Source organism: Ptychodera flava, chromosome 14 (genome assembly GCF_041260155.1).
Source record: "Ptychodera flava strain L36383 chromosome 14, AS_Pfla_20210202, whole genome shotgun sequence".
Taxonomy (NCBI): domain Eukaryota; kingdom Metazoa; phylum Hemichordata; class Enteropneusta; family Ptychoderidae; genus Ptychodera; species Ptychodera flava.
Genome location: NC_091941.1, coordinates 39,212,663 through 39,224,952, shown reverse-complemented (window position 1 = coordinate 39,224,952; position 12,290 = coordinate 39,212,663). Strand labels below are relative to the sequence as shown.

At 38.2% G+C, this 12,290-nt stretch overlaps 2 protein-coding genes across 4 annotated transcripts; one reads left to right on the top strand and one right to left on the bottom strand.

Moving 5' to 3' along the window:
* Positions 1-628: 628 nt before the first annotated feature.
* On the bottom strand, positions 629-4,083 carry LOC139150440 (probable splicing factor, arginine/serine-rich 6). 3 transcript variants are annotated; one of them, XM_070722814.1, is made up of 4 exons: positions 3,907-4,083; positions 2,649-3,169; positions 1,423-1,518; positions 629-1,219 (listed from the first exon to the last, which is right to left on the bottom strand). In XM_070722814.1, the coding sequence occupies exons 1-4, from the start codon at positions 4,042-4,044 to the stop codon at positions 1,093-1,095; spliced, it is 882 nt and encodes a 293-aa protein (XP_070578915.1). In that variant the 5' UTR covers positions 4,045-4,083; the 3' UTR covers positions 629-1,092. The 3 variants fall into 3 exon arrangements, with proteins under 3 accessions (XP_070578915.1, XP_070578918.1, XP_070578916.1); XM_070722817.1 differs by having other exon boundaries at positions 3,959-4,079; XM_070722815.1 differs by having other exon boundaries at positions 3,912-4,075.
* A 202-nt stretch (positions 4,084-4,285) lies between these two features.
* LOC139150443 (cysteine-rich PDZ-binding protein-like) lies at positions 4,286-10,334 on the top strand. Its single transcript, XM_070722820.1, has 5 exons — positions 4,286-4,450; positions 5,410-5,475; positions 7,884-7,938; positions 8,322-8,419; positions 9,010-10,334. Exons 1-5 carry the CDS (start codon positions 4,435-4,437, stop codon positions 9,072-9,074), a joined length of 300 nt encoding a protein of 99 aa, XP_070578921.1. The 5' UTR covers positions 4,286-4,434; the 3' UTR covers positions 9,075-10,334.
* Positions 10,335-12,290: the final 1,956 nt, after the last annotated feature.

Sequence of the window (12,290 nt, the reverse complement as noted above, 5' to 3'; positions counted from 1 at the left end):
TCGCGTGCTCAACATGATCACGCGTGCAACCATGTTACCATAGTACCAACAAATGTTTCAATGGCAGTTGTGGTATGAGCTAAGTTCAGAAAGTTTCAAATCGGTCCCAACGCTCGCGTCCATCAGCTTTCCATTTTGCTTCTTTGGCCCCCGTTTACGTTTCTACACCGCTAGCTGCCATGTTGGAATAGCGTCTTTATGAAGACGTGCGCGCCATGCGCAACATAGTGCGTAAAATTTACATAATCTCCTTCAAGGTATAACGATAACGCTGACAGTAATCCGGACCGTTAAAACAAAAAGAAAATAATAACTCGCGCAGTGGTTAGAAGGCCGTGTTTTCACTAAAATTTCAGACCTTTTTTAGTATAATGTTGCCTCACAGTTTTCTCTAATAGAAAAATCATATTTCAAGGGTTCAGAAGATGAAATAATCACAAAATTGCTAAAATTGACCAACAAACCTGAGTCACTACCTTAAATTGCCCGACAGTCTATTCAGGATGGCGCTCTGACTAAATGTGTAATTTTCCATCATGCCAGATCATTTCACATAAGGATAGTATACAAACACTAACATGTGGCTCCATACACTCTTTTCACAAAATCTGCTTAGGCACATAAAATGTACAAGAAAAGTCCATTTATTACACAACTTTACAAATACTTGGTACATGAAGGAACTATGTGAAGGATTCACTGCGAAATATTATTTTGTACTCTTTCCTTTTACAAACTTGTAATGACAGTTTGACTTCAACATAAGCATTGTAGTAAGCACAGTGATAAAGTCAGGATCATTTTTCAGTCTGCAATTACATCAATAAAAACTGGATTCATTTTTTAAAAAAAGAAGCTTAAATAGCAACCAGTCAGTTAGTTATCCAAAGCAGCTAGAATTAGTACAATTTATGGCTGTCATGGCTATCATATTCATATCATTCTCTCAGTGGAAGGAAGAAAACTGACACATACAAAAAAAGCAACACTAGGTTTGGTCCAGCAAACAGGAGTGTATATATGTATGTGACTAGCAAAATATATATTCACTACACGATTCTGCTGAACTGTTGTCTTTCATACATGTAATCTTCATCGCCTTGGTGGTGACCTTGGTGGTCTGTCATAGGGTGGTCTGTCATATGGAGCTCTGTCATATGGCATTCTCTCATATGAACTTGGAGGAAGTGGTGGTCGGTCATACCGTGAAGATCCGTACCTGTTGGTAAAGCAGAGTGTATGGTATTTCTGATGAGAATGGATACTGAAAGAGAAGAGCATTTCTCTAGGTCTTGGGAAGTTATACTACATTGCTTATACCAAGGAAAGCAGATTGAAAGCAATAATGCTGTCAGTGTTCTGTACCAGATGAAGTCTATCACGCAAAAAGACACAAAATAGTTGACAGGTGAAAGTTCTTACCGAGATGGGGGTGGAGGATAATCTCGGCTATAGTCCTGGTAATCTCTATATTCTCTGGGATAATCCCTACTCCTTGGAGGCGGTGGAGGTGGAGACCTATTTCAAGAAGTTAAAATGTCATTAGCATATTCTCCTCTAAACAAAAAGCTGGAACATTTCTTGGGCAGTCCACTTAAAGACAATGAAGTTCCATTGTAATTATTCTCCAAATCTGTTATGCATAGCTTGACAACTTATCCAACTGACAAACTTAATACTTGGAGTGGTCTCTGTACACGACAATGAAGACCTTCATCAGTCAGAAAAACCAAAGAATACATTATTCTTCTACCTTTAAATTTTGAATCTAGTGTTTGCCTTTGGCTCACATATAAAGAAGAATGAAGTTTATGCACCATCTTCTCAACAGAACGAAAAGAATTTAATACTTGAATATTTTGAAAAACCAATTTGCAAAATAGTATAGGATACTAACTGTAAATTGCAAGTTTAGAAGTGTAAACAGCCAGCAACCCATGGATACATCACAAGTCAGCTACACAAACTGACACTCGCAGAGACAACTTGCGACGCGAGATGGAATACCCAATTCCATTCACAATACCACGAAGCGTTGCGTACTTACGAAATGAGGAAACTGAAGTCTGCCTTTGCGTTAGTTGAGGTAGCTTTTTTATATTCAGACAAACTGATGTATCCGCAAAATAGAAGGGCACATGAAAATATGCTAATAGATCGCCACAATTGGGCAACATTAGGATATTTAGTAGCATATCTCGTGATCAGTTACGGTGCAATGAAGTCAGGAGGCTTTTCTGAATTACCAACACTTTACATATTAATTGGCAGTAGAGGGGTTGCTGGATTTTGTCATCAGAAGAGACTGGTACAGACATTGCGTACACAATCTGCAGCGAAATTCTGTCGTATACAGCGAATTGCAAAGTAAATGCGGAACTTGTAATGCCAATGGCGAGTGTTGACAGTATCTGAAACAGCGGCCGATTTACAAGTGACTGCCCATTGACATAACCGGTGTGAAAATCTTACATGAATTTCAAGATGCATTTTTAAGGCGCGTATGACCACATTTGTATACTTTTTTGTTTAGTTCTGCTCTGTTGACATTTAGTGTGGTTGACATGCTGCAACCTTATATCAGCGGTTACATTGATGATGTCTTGTTGTATAAACTTCCTCAACCATGATATTGTTTAAAGCTCTACCTTCGTCGAACTGGCGATCTACTGCGATATCCTGTTGGAGGTGATGATCGTGATCCCCAACTACTGCCATAACTGTCGGACCAACGAGATCGTGGTTCGTCATACCGTGATTCAAAGCGACTGTAGTCGGAAGGATAGTCACGATATCCTCCTGGTGGAGGTGGCAGTGGTCCTCGTGATGGTGGCCCACCATATCCCCTCATTGGTGGCCCCCTATCCCCCCTAGAACTACGGTCACGACCACCACTACCACCACCACGCCCTCTTCCACGGGACAACTCCACTCTCACGCGTGAACCACAGACTGTTTTGCCATCGAGAGATCGAACAGCGCTATCAGCATCCTTCGGGTTGTCAAATTCGAGGAAAGCGAAACCTGGGGGGTTCCTTGCGATCCATATGTCAATTACTCGTCCACACTTGCTGAATTCTCTTTCTAAATCTTCTTTGCGAACCTCAGGTCGAAGATCTCCGACATATATGCGACTTGCAACCATGTTGACAACGGGAAAAGTAGAATCCTGTGCAGAAAGAACGGAGAGAAATGAAAATACAAGCGCAGCGCATAACACTTTGTCTTACACTGATGAACTGGTGATTCACTTGCTCCACGCTTGAACCAAAACCGCGACGAATGCTGAAGTCAACATTGGGGTTGGATAGTGCGCTCTATGAGACTGGACAGTTGACGGCTACGGGTACCTACATGGCCTTATTACCAACATAATGTGGAACATAGTATTATAGCGTATTATAGCGTACCGTAGACTGAACACGCCCTATTTTTCCACAGGGAATTTACGTTAGGTCTACCTGGACATACGATGCACTGGTACGTACAGCATGAAAGAGAGAATTTTGAATGATTTAGTTTCTACCTAATGATCATAGTCCATACGAATCATAGCATACTCAGATACTGAATACAAATGTACATGTATGTTACTTTCACAATGATTGATGCCGCGTTGAAGATGGCGTCGTATACTCATGAACTAAAATGTCGGCGATAGAACCGTAGACGATGACGGGTGCTTTGACGTTCGTTCAATGGATTTGAAAAGGCTTGTAAGAGACGCAATGCAACGGACTGAACGTACGGAAGTGGTACATATGTCATTCGGAAGTGATAGCATAGTGAAAGCGGCACGGCGCCATTTGGCCTATTTCGGAGACTTGATTGCGGCGCATTTTTAGAGAACAATGCAGAGACCACACAGCGTCCATGCGATCGCGAACGTAGCTTTGGCGAACAAACCTTACAAGAGCGACGAGATGAATACGCGTAAATGTACGAAGGCGATTGTGACCTCTTTCTCCTTTTTCCTTCGGTGTTGTGCTCGTAGACAGTGATAGAGCTTCTTCCTACATTCCCAGCAATGAATCTGCTGTACATGCGGGATATTTATGCTGAGAGTCAGGGGCACAGCATCCTCGTTGAAAGGTAATATAATTGAAAACGAAATAATTTTATAAATCCAAATTTATGAGCCAGCATACAAGATGTAATGAATTATAGTATGGAAAAATTTACATCAACGAAAACAGAAGAAAAAAATATGACATTGTAAATAAATAAAGACGCTATCTTTTTTTCATACAAAAATACGTATGGACAGAGGACATCTGTACCCTCTGTTCTTTGACCTTTAACCCCGATTTTTTGTTTGGATGACAGGATCGTCCGGCTTCGTAGGGTATTCTCCACTGTTCAATCCGGGATTAGTGATATATCCTCGTTTCCTTTCTTTTTAGGTCCGATTGCTTGCCTATTCGAAATATCGGTATGGTTTGTGAGAAGTGTAAGTAGTGGTAGGATAGATTTTACTTCCTGTTAAGTTTGTAACTCAGGTGATTTGATGATAGTACCATAAAACTACCATGGACCATAGACTCTCGAATTTCTCGAGAGTCTATGCATGGACGTAAATGGGGTCCAGACAACCTTTCGCACCAAAACCACTTCGCCCCACACAACTTCGTCCAAAACCATTTCGCACCAAAACCACCTCGCACCAAAACACTCGTCCCAAGTACTACCTCGTCCAACGCCACTTCGCCCCAAGTACCACCTCGTACTAAAACCACTTCGCTTACCGTATAGTTCCGTCAACTCGTACTAAAACATCGATGTCACGATGTATCATAACGTTGTTTTTACCTGCAACTTGGCTACCACGAACCATTTATTCTTCCATGAAACCATTAGAAAAAAGAAACACACAAACTACTAAATGGTACATTTCAGGTGCCGTGCGCGGTATTGCATGATGCGATGTCATTTTCTCGAAATGTGTACAATTTCAAGATTTCAGTCCTGGGATGGTAGAAAGGTGATTAAAACTTCACTGGCAGCGGTTGGTTATTTTCAGCTTTTAACGGTTACCGATAAATCGTGTTTTTTTTCGGGTTGCGCAATGGTTTTGGGCGACGTGATTTTTGGGGCGAAGAGGTTTTGGTACGAGGTTGTTTTGGTGCGAAGTGGTTTTGGTGCGAAATGGTATGGGACGAGATGGTTATGGTGCGAAGTGGTTTTGGTGCGAAGTGTCTGGGAACCGACGTAAATGTATATCTTCCTTGATTTAGTACGAAAGCAGAGGAGCACGTACATTGTGTTGTCACTGACTCCAAGTCTTTTCATGGAAGTAGTAGCTTGACAGTTCCCTCTCCCCTTTTGGGCTCTGGTCGGGTCATTCAAAAGAACTGTATTTATGTGCAGTATGGCTGAAATCTGGTAATTATATCACAATTTCATCTGCAGGCCAGAAGAAACTTGGGAAAGTGATTACACCAGACCCATGGAAGTCAGGGGCTCGCAACACAGTAGGTATGTGGATTATAGTTTTTCAACATTTTCTTCAGTACAGCTGATGCGTCACCACACTGTACATTTACTGTATGTCATGAGCAACTAATTTTGCCTATAAAGAACAAAAAGTAACAAAAAAAATCATATTTTGATTACATTTTTGAGTAAATTGATAATTTCCGAGTTGCCGACTGTCTGAGCTTTTAAGTAAAGCAAATTGTGAAAGGTATCATGAAAGGTATCATGAAAGGTACCATTCGAACAGTTGACTCACAATTGACCAAATTTTTGTCATTTGCTGTTCAATTAACCATGGAGTACATCATCGTTGAGGAAAGGGAGACCAACCATGATGTTTTATGGATATTTCATAAAAATTGATCGTTTTTTTAAAGAAGGATTAGAAGCAGTGCTGGTAATTTTGAACATTGCATCCATGATCCAATCAACAAGTGTCACTGAACATCAGTCAAAAGGGACGGCAAGATGGTGTTTGACAGTGTTACTTGATACGGCTTGTTCACTTTGGTTTTCAAAGCCACATGAAACTCTGTAAATGGTTGGGCATGGTTTGGGATTGGGTCAATTAAAAGTTCTTAGGTCACATTAGGAAATGAGGGCCTTGTCAAATATGAGAAAAAACATTTAAAAAAACAATATTTATACCATTAATACTATCAAAGTGGAAAGCCTAGTGGCAGGTGTCTATTAAAGTGAATGGCGGTAATCCAATGGAGATAAGTGGCAGTAATTTCAATCCATCTGACAATGCTGGATGGAAGAACAAAATACTGTAAATTTAAGGTCTGAACAAATACAATTTATGATTGGGACTTTGTTGGGAGGGCATTTAGGGTTCGGGTAAAAAATATAAAAAATCTTTGACAGTCTTGCTCCTACTGGCTATGAAAAACTGAATGAAATGCAAAAAATGTATTTCATGCAAGTTCCTCCAGACCTTGCCCAATCTTAAAATGTATTTTGGTTGAATGTAAAAAATGTAAAAAGTGTAAAATTTGTATCAAATGTAAATGTATTTCATGTAAGCCCCTACAGACCTAGCCCTGATTTTAAAACGTATTTCTACAGACCTTGGATTTAAAAAATGTAGTTTGTGCAAGCCCCTCTGGACGTAGCCCCAATCTTAAAATGTATTTTGTCCAGACTTTAAGTGTGACAAATATATTACGTGTAAAAAAATGTAGTTTGTACAAGTCCATACAGACCTAGCCCTGAATGTTAAAAAAGGCAACTATAATCCATAGCTTCAACCAAACTGTTGTTTCCAAGGAGGAAAATTTTGTGAAACTTTAAGTATGTAGCTATGAATATATCTTGGTTCCGACAAGTGATTTTAAAGACATGTCTTTGACTTCCCTGTCTTGACATGAATATGTTTGTCTAAGTTTCCAGTAGGACCAAATATATGTATGTGTATCACTGACACAGAAGTGTCCAAGTTTCCAGTAGGACCATATATATGTTTGTCTATTACTGTCACTGAAGTGTCCAAGTTTCCAGTAGGACCATATATATGTTTGTCTATTACTGTCACTGAAGTGTCCAAGTTTCCAGTAGGACCATATATATGTTTGTGTACTGTCACTGAAGTATCCAAGTTTCCAGTAGGACCAAATATATGTTTGTGTATCACTGTCACCAAAGTGTCCAAGTTTCTAGTAGGACCATATGTATGTTTGTGTATCATTGTCACAGAAGTGTCCAAGTTTCCAGTAGGACCATATGTATGTTTGTGTATCACTGTCACAGAAGTGTCCAAGTTTCCAGTAGGACCATATATATGTTTGTGTATCACTGTCACCAAAGTGTCCAAGTTTCCAGTAGGACCATATGTATGTTTGTGTATCACTGTCACCAAAGTGTCCAAGTTTCCAGTAGGACCATATATATGTTTGTGTATCACTGTCACCAAAGTGTCCAAGTTTCCAGTAGGACCATATATATGTTTGTGTATCACTGTCACCAAAGTGTCCAAGTTTCTAGTAGGACCATATGTATGTTTGTGTATCACTGTCACCAAAGTGTCCAAGTTTCTAGTAGGACCATATGTATGTTTGTGTATCACTGTCACAGAAGTGTCCAAGTTTCCAGTAGGACCATATGTATGTTTGTGTATCACTGTCACAGAAGTGTCCAAGTTTCCAGTAGGACCATATATATGTTTGTGTATCACTGTCACCAAAGTGTCCAAGTTTCCAGTAGGACCATATGTATGTTTGTGTATCACTGTCACTGAAGTGTCCAAACTTCCAGTAGGACCGTATATATATTTGTGTATCACTGTCACCAAAGTGTCCAAGTTTCCAGTAGAACCATATCGAATCTTCAGAAGAATTTTATCATTCCTGGTATAGAGCACATTTCAATTGTGCGAGAACTCACAAAGAGTGGCTGGTTTTTTTCAGAAGGTGGAGGTAGAAAAGTTGGTGAAAATAAATTGCTAACATCAAAGAAAGCAAGGTAAGATTTTACATGTGTAGTTTGATTTGTAATGTACATTTATTAAAGTTGTTGATATCACTGGAGAGAGAGAAACAAAGTTATAATTGTATAGGGTACAGTGAATTGTAGCTTTGTCTCTCTTTCTTCAGTGATATCAACAACTCTGATTCAGTTCACAATAATGCAACTTGGAATTTACAATGCGCTCACACTGATTTTTATCACAATGTGGGGCATTCAAACAGACTGCACTGCACAGCTGACTGTTTGAAAGATTTAGTAAAATAAGCTTAATGACATTATGTCGGAATATCAGCAATGGGAAAGAATTATTATCAATTGCTGCTAGTACATTGTAATCAGAAGAATTCACTTATCATGAATTACATTGCCTCATGCAGGTTTACACCATATATGAAATTTGCCACATGTAGAATCTGCAAGCAATCAGTACATCAAGTTGGCTCACACTATTGTCAAGGTTGTGCATACAAGAAGGGTAAGTCACTACACACTTCAACTCTTTTAATGTTGACTGTCGGTGCCATTGGCAATTTTACAGAGAAAACCAAAACAATTCAGAAACTAAAGTTTTTGAGTCCCTTTTAGTGTCCATCGATATGTTCTGATTGTCTTTACACTGTATAATCACCATACCTGCTGTGTCTTATATACATATTGTCTTTTTGCAGGTCCTCCCTTCATGAACAAAGTAATTTTTATGAAGTGATAGTGTATGGCAGGAATTTTAATCAATGTATATTTCTTTGCAATAAAACATAGTTGGGACCTAAAAACATCAAGAGGTTGGATTTTTGAACCATTTAATATATGTAGGTGAATAATTATCATGATTCATTTCATGGGCATCAATCTATTTTATCTCACACTTGTTGAGGAATTTCTATTGCACTCTCACCTCCAGCTTGTGTGAGACAGAAATTCCCCAACTCTTGTGAGACATTCCATCTTAGGCCATTGGGGTGTGGGATTCTATTTGTCTCCTGTAAGTCAAATGTGTAATGAGGACAATAGCATGGACATAAAGAATCTATAATAAGTCTTATTCCTTTTTCATGACCTTCCTAGGGATCTGTGCCATGTGTGGAAAGAAAATTTTAGCAACAAAGGATTACAAGCAAACGTCAGTGTGATTGTACAGAAGACAGAGAAGATCTTGGATTCTGAAGTCATTATCACAGATGATATGTCCCTCCATATTACCTACTCTGTATGGTAACCATGTAAACATTCTGTGAAGTACAAATTTTTGTTGAAATGTCATTTTGTTTGGATAGGGAAATGTGTGATTTCTCAGTACTGTCAGCATTTTGACATGGAAACTTCTCTGTGCAGTCATCAGTGGTGTCCATTTATTTATTGCTGCCTGAAAGCTGTTGAGGCTATAGCAATCTATGGCAATCTCCAAACAGCAGTGCTTTCAGAGGACTGCATAGTGTTCATCTGAATTGCCATCAGTTTACTAACATAACCTGTACTGTGACTAAAACCAGGTATTGATTAGACAAGCATACCCTGTACTTGTTTGAAATCTTGTTTCCAGAAACTTTCACAAAAAAATATAAAATTGAAATAAACTGTCGTCACTGAAGCAGCAAACCATTCACATGACTTTTTACTTGTTTATCTTAGTGTGTCAGACATAAACAATAGAGCCTCATGTTCATATATTTTCAATGTTCTCTCTCAATTCGTAGTGCACATTTTCTGCGCTTGTGTACCTGTGAAATGGGACATCGTAGGCCGAGTTCTCCAATCCATTTTACTATTTCCGTTTCATCAGACCTTGAAAAAATCTTTTGTGATTGTAACCAAACCATACTGAGTAATCCAATGTCTATTGCATGGATCAATATGAACATCTGGTCTTGATATCTAAATTGATTTTATTCCTGAAAATTTTCAAATCAAAAGTATTTTTATGCCAATTTTCCATATACAACCATCATTGCGGTATTTTTTTTGGTTTAAGGACCACACACTATCTGCTTTGTTGAATGAAGTAAATGTTGTTTAGCAATTGAACACAAGTACCAATACATGTTACAACATAAAATTATCCTCTTCTGTCTCTTCTAACTGTAAGTTATATATCTTTGACTGCTAATATAATTTTTACATCGTAAGTTCCATCACAAAAACTCTGTATATAAATGTGGAAATACTTCCAACAAATATATCTGTGATGTCTATGAGGATTAATCCATAGGCTTGGTAACCATCATTAATCCAAGTAATGTTGAAAGATATGATAATGACATGAATATTCAAGAAATCTATGAACAGAAATTTGTTTTGATTTTATCTTCCTGATAGAACTTCACACAACAGGAAATACTGATTATATGCAGATAAAGTTTATGTATGAGAAAAATAAAAAAATCGAATAACCATTGTTTTCCATCTCCACTATTTTTTAGCTCTGCTGTCACTGATGTGGAGCTTATCAATATCAGATAGGTGGATTGTCGATTGTCATCCGTCAACATTTATATTCTTCCCAGAAACCACTCGTTCCATTGCTTTGAAATTTAGTATGCGGGTTCTTAGGGATGACCTAAGTCAGAGTTGTTCAAATTTTGGCAGAATTCGCATATGTTTATGTTTTGTGGAAATTTTTCCCATTTTTGATAAAAAATCTTTCTTTCTATAACCGCTCGTCCATTTGGAATGCAGATTGCTAGGGGTGACCATAGTTACATTTGTTCAAATTGTGAAAAAATTTACATGTTTTTGGGGCAATTTTTCATGTTTTTTGTTAAAAAATCTTCTGTGAAACGGCTTGTCTAATTGCTTTGAAACTCTGTATTGAGGTTTCTTGGATTGACTTTAGTAAGGTTTGTTAGAATCATGCTGGAATTTGCTTATTTTGATTTTTGGGACAATTTTTTCCTTTTTTTTTAGTCCCTGTGCGCATGGCCAAAAAAACTTGCATTCATGGCATACTAAAAACTTGCTATGGGCAGGCTGTGGTGTCTGATAAAAATGTCTGAAACCCATGTTTGGTGTTTTCCACTCTTAATGCCAGCATGTGTTCTTCTGTGAAAAGATGGAAAAGTATCATATCAGTAGGAATTTTACATACAACTCATCCCATGTTAGTGACTACTGGTGGACAATCTTGATAGTTCTGTTCCTGCTATTCAGAAATATTTGTCACTATATACACTGTATGGTTTCCACTTTGTCAGTTGTTTTCCAGCAAATAGCAGAGTTTTGTTATCATCCAGATCAGAGTTGAGGACACCTAAAAAACCTGTCAGTCTGTACATTATGCAAATAATGACATTATACATTCACAATCACCAGGAGTATGTCAACCAGAATGGGTGAGAAAAGTGCTGAGTGGATACTGATGGTTGGCAAACAGTCTCTCCCATAGAAAAGAAAAATGTAATTAAAAAGTGAAACAGAAAAACGACTGATGGGCATGAATTTTGTATCAAGCAGAATTTAGAGAGCTGCATGAAACTTAATTTTTAGAATCACTTTGAGCATGAAATGTTGATTTACTTCAGAAAGTGATGCTGATGTATAGCTCCAGAAATTTAAGATTATAATAACAGAAATTTGTGAATAATGAGTAGTGTACCTGTTTACTGTCTCCACCTACTTCACGGACGTATTCTGGTTGTTGAAGATTTGGCCCTTCTTTATTTGAAGCTGATTTTCGTGATGAATTCATTGGTTTGATTGAGTTTGGCCTGCGTACTCGCATGTATGTATAGGAATGTGCTTCATTGAATGGCTGCATTGACAGATTGCCGTCAACATTGCAACAACTTGGTAATTGAACTACCATTCTTGAAGTGAGGAATTAACTAGTAAGTGGTTTTGATGCTGATTTCTTTGCTATGTGAGTAAGTATTGCAGGTTTGAATCTAATTGAATAAATACTGAATACTTTTTGCCCAGTGAGTATCACACCTTGATGTTGATAAATTGATATGATTTACTGGATAATCCTTGATATTGTCAACACATTAACCTCTTACTTGGCAATGCTTGTGTGCAGACACAGTGATGGAGGGACTGTGGCCATGTGTGCGTGGAGCAGAAAAGGATATAACAAAATACTGGATATAAGGGCTGCAACTATTGTGATAACTGTTCAAGAGACAACTGGTAATAAATATGTTTTATTGGAAAAATCTTTGACTGAAAACAAATCATACTAATTTCCCCAGAGACATCTTAAAATACTGTCTCCTATGGTATGTACAAATGAGAGAATGGGACTGTACCCAGGTGCAAAAAGGTGTTCAAGCGCAGTTTTTCAGCAAGTGGGCAAATTTACAAATATTCAATGGGAGGGGAGAAAAAGTCATTTTTAACTGTGGCCAGGGAAA

Coding starts and splice junctions, on each gene's coding strand:
- LOC139150443 (XM_070722820.1), top strand. Junction 5,476..7,883: donor AGGGGCTCGCAACACAGTAG/GTATGTGGATTA, acceptor GGTTTTTTTCAG/AAGGTGGAGGTAGAAAAGTT. Junction 8,420..9,009: donor AGGTTGTGCATACAAGAAGG/GTAAGTCACTAC, acceptor TGACCTTCCTAG/GGATCTGTGCCATGTGTGGA.
- LOC139150440 (XM_070722814.1), bottom strand. CDS start 4,044: ATGTACAGCAGATTCATTGCTGGGAATGTAGGAAGAAGCTCTATCACT. Junction 3,170..3,906: donor CATCTCGTCGCTCTTGTAAG/GTTTGTTCGCCA, acceptor CTTTCTGCACAG/GATTCTACTTTTCCCGTTGT. Junction 1,519..2,648: donor AGATCGCCAGTTCGACGAAG/GTAGAGCTTTAA, acceptor TTCTTGAAATAG/GTCTCCACCTCCACCGCCTC.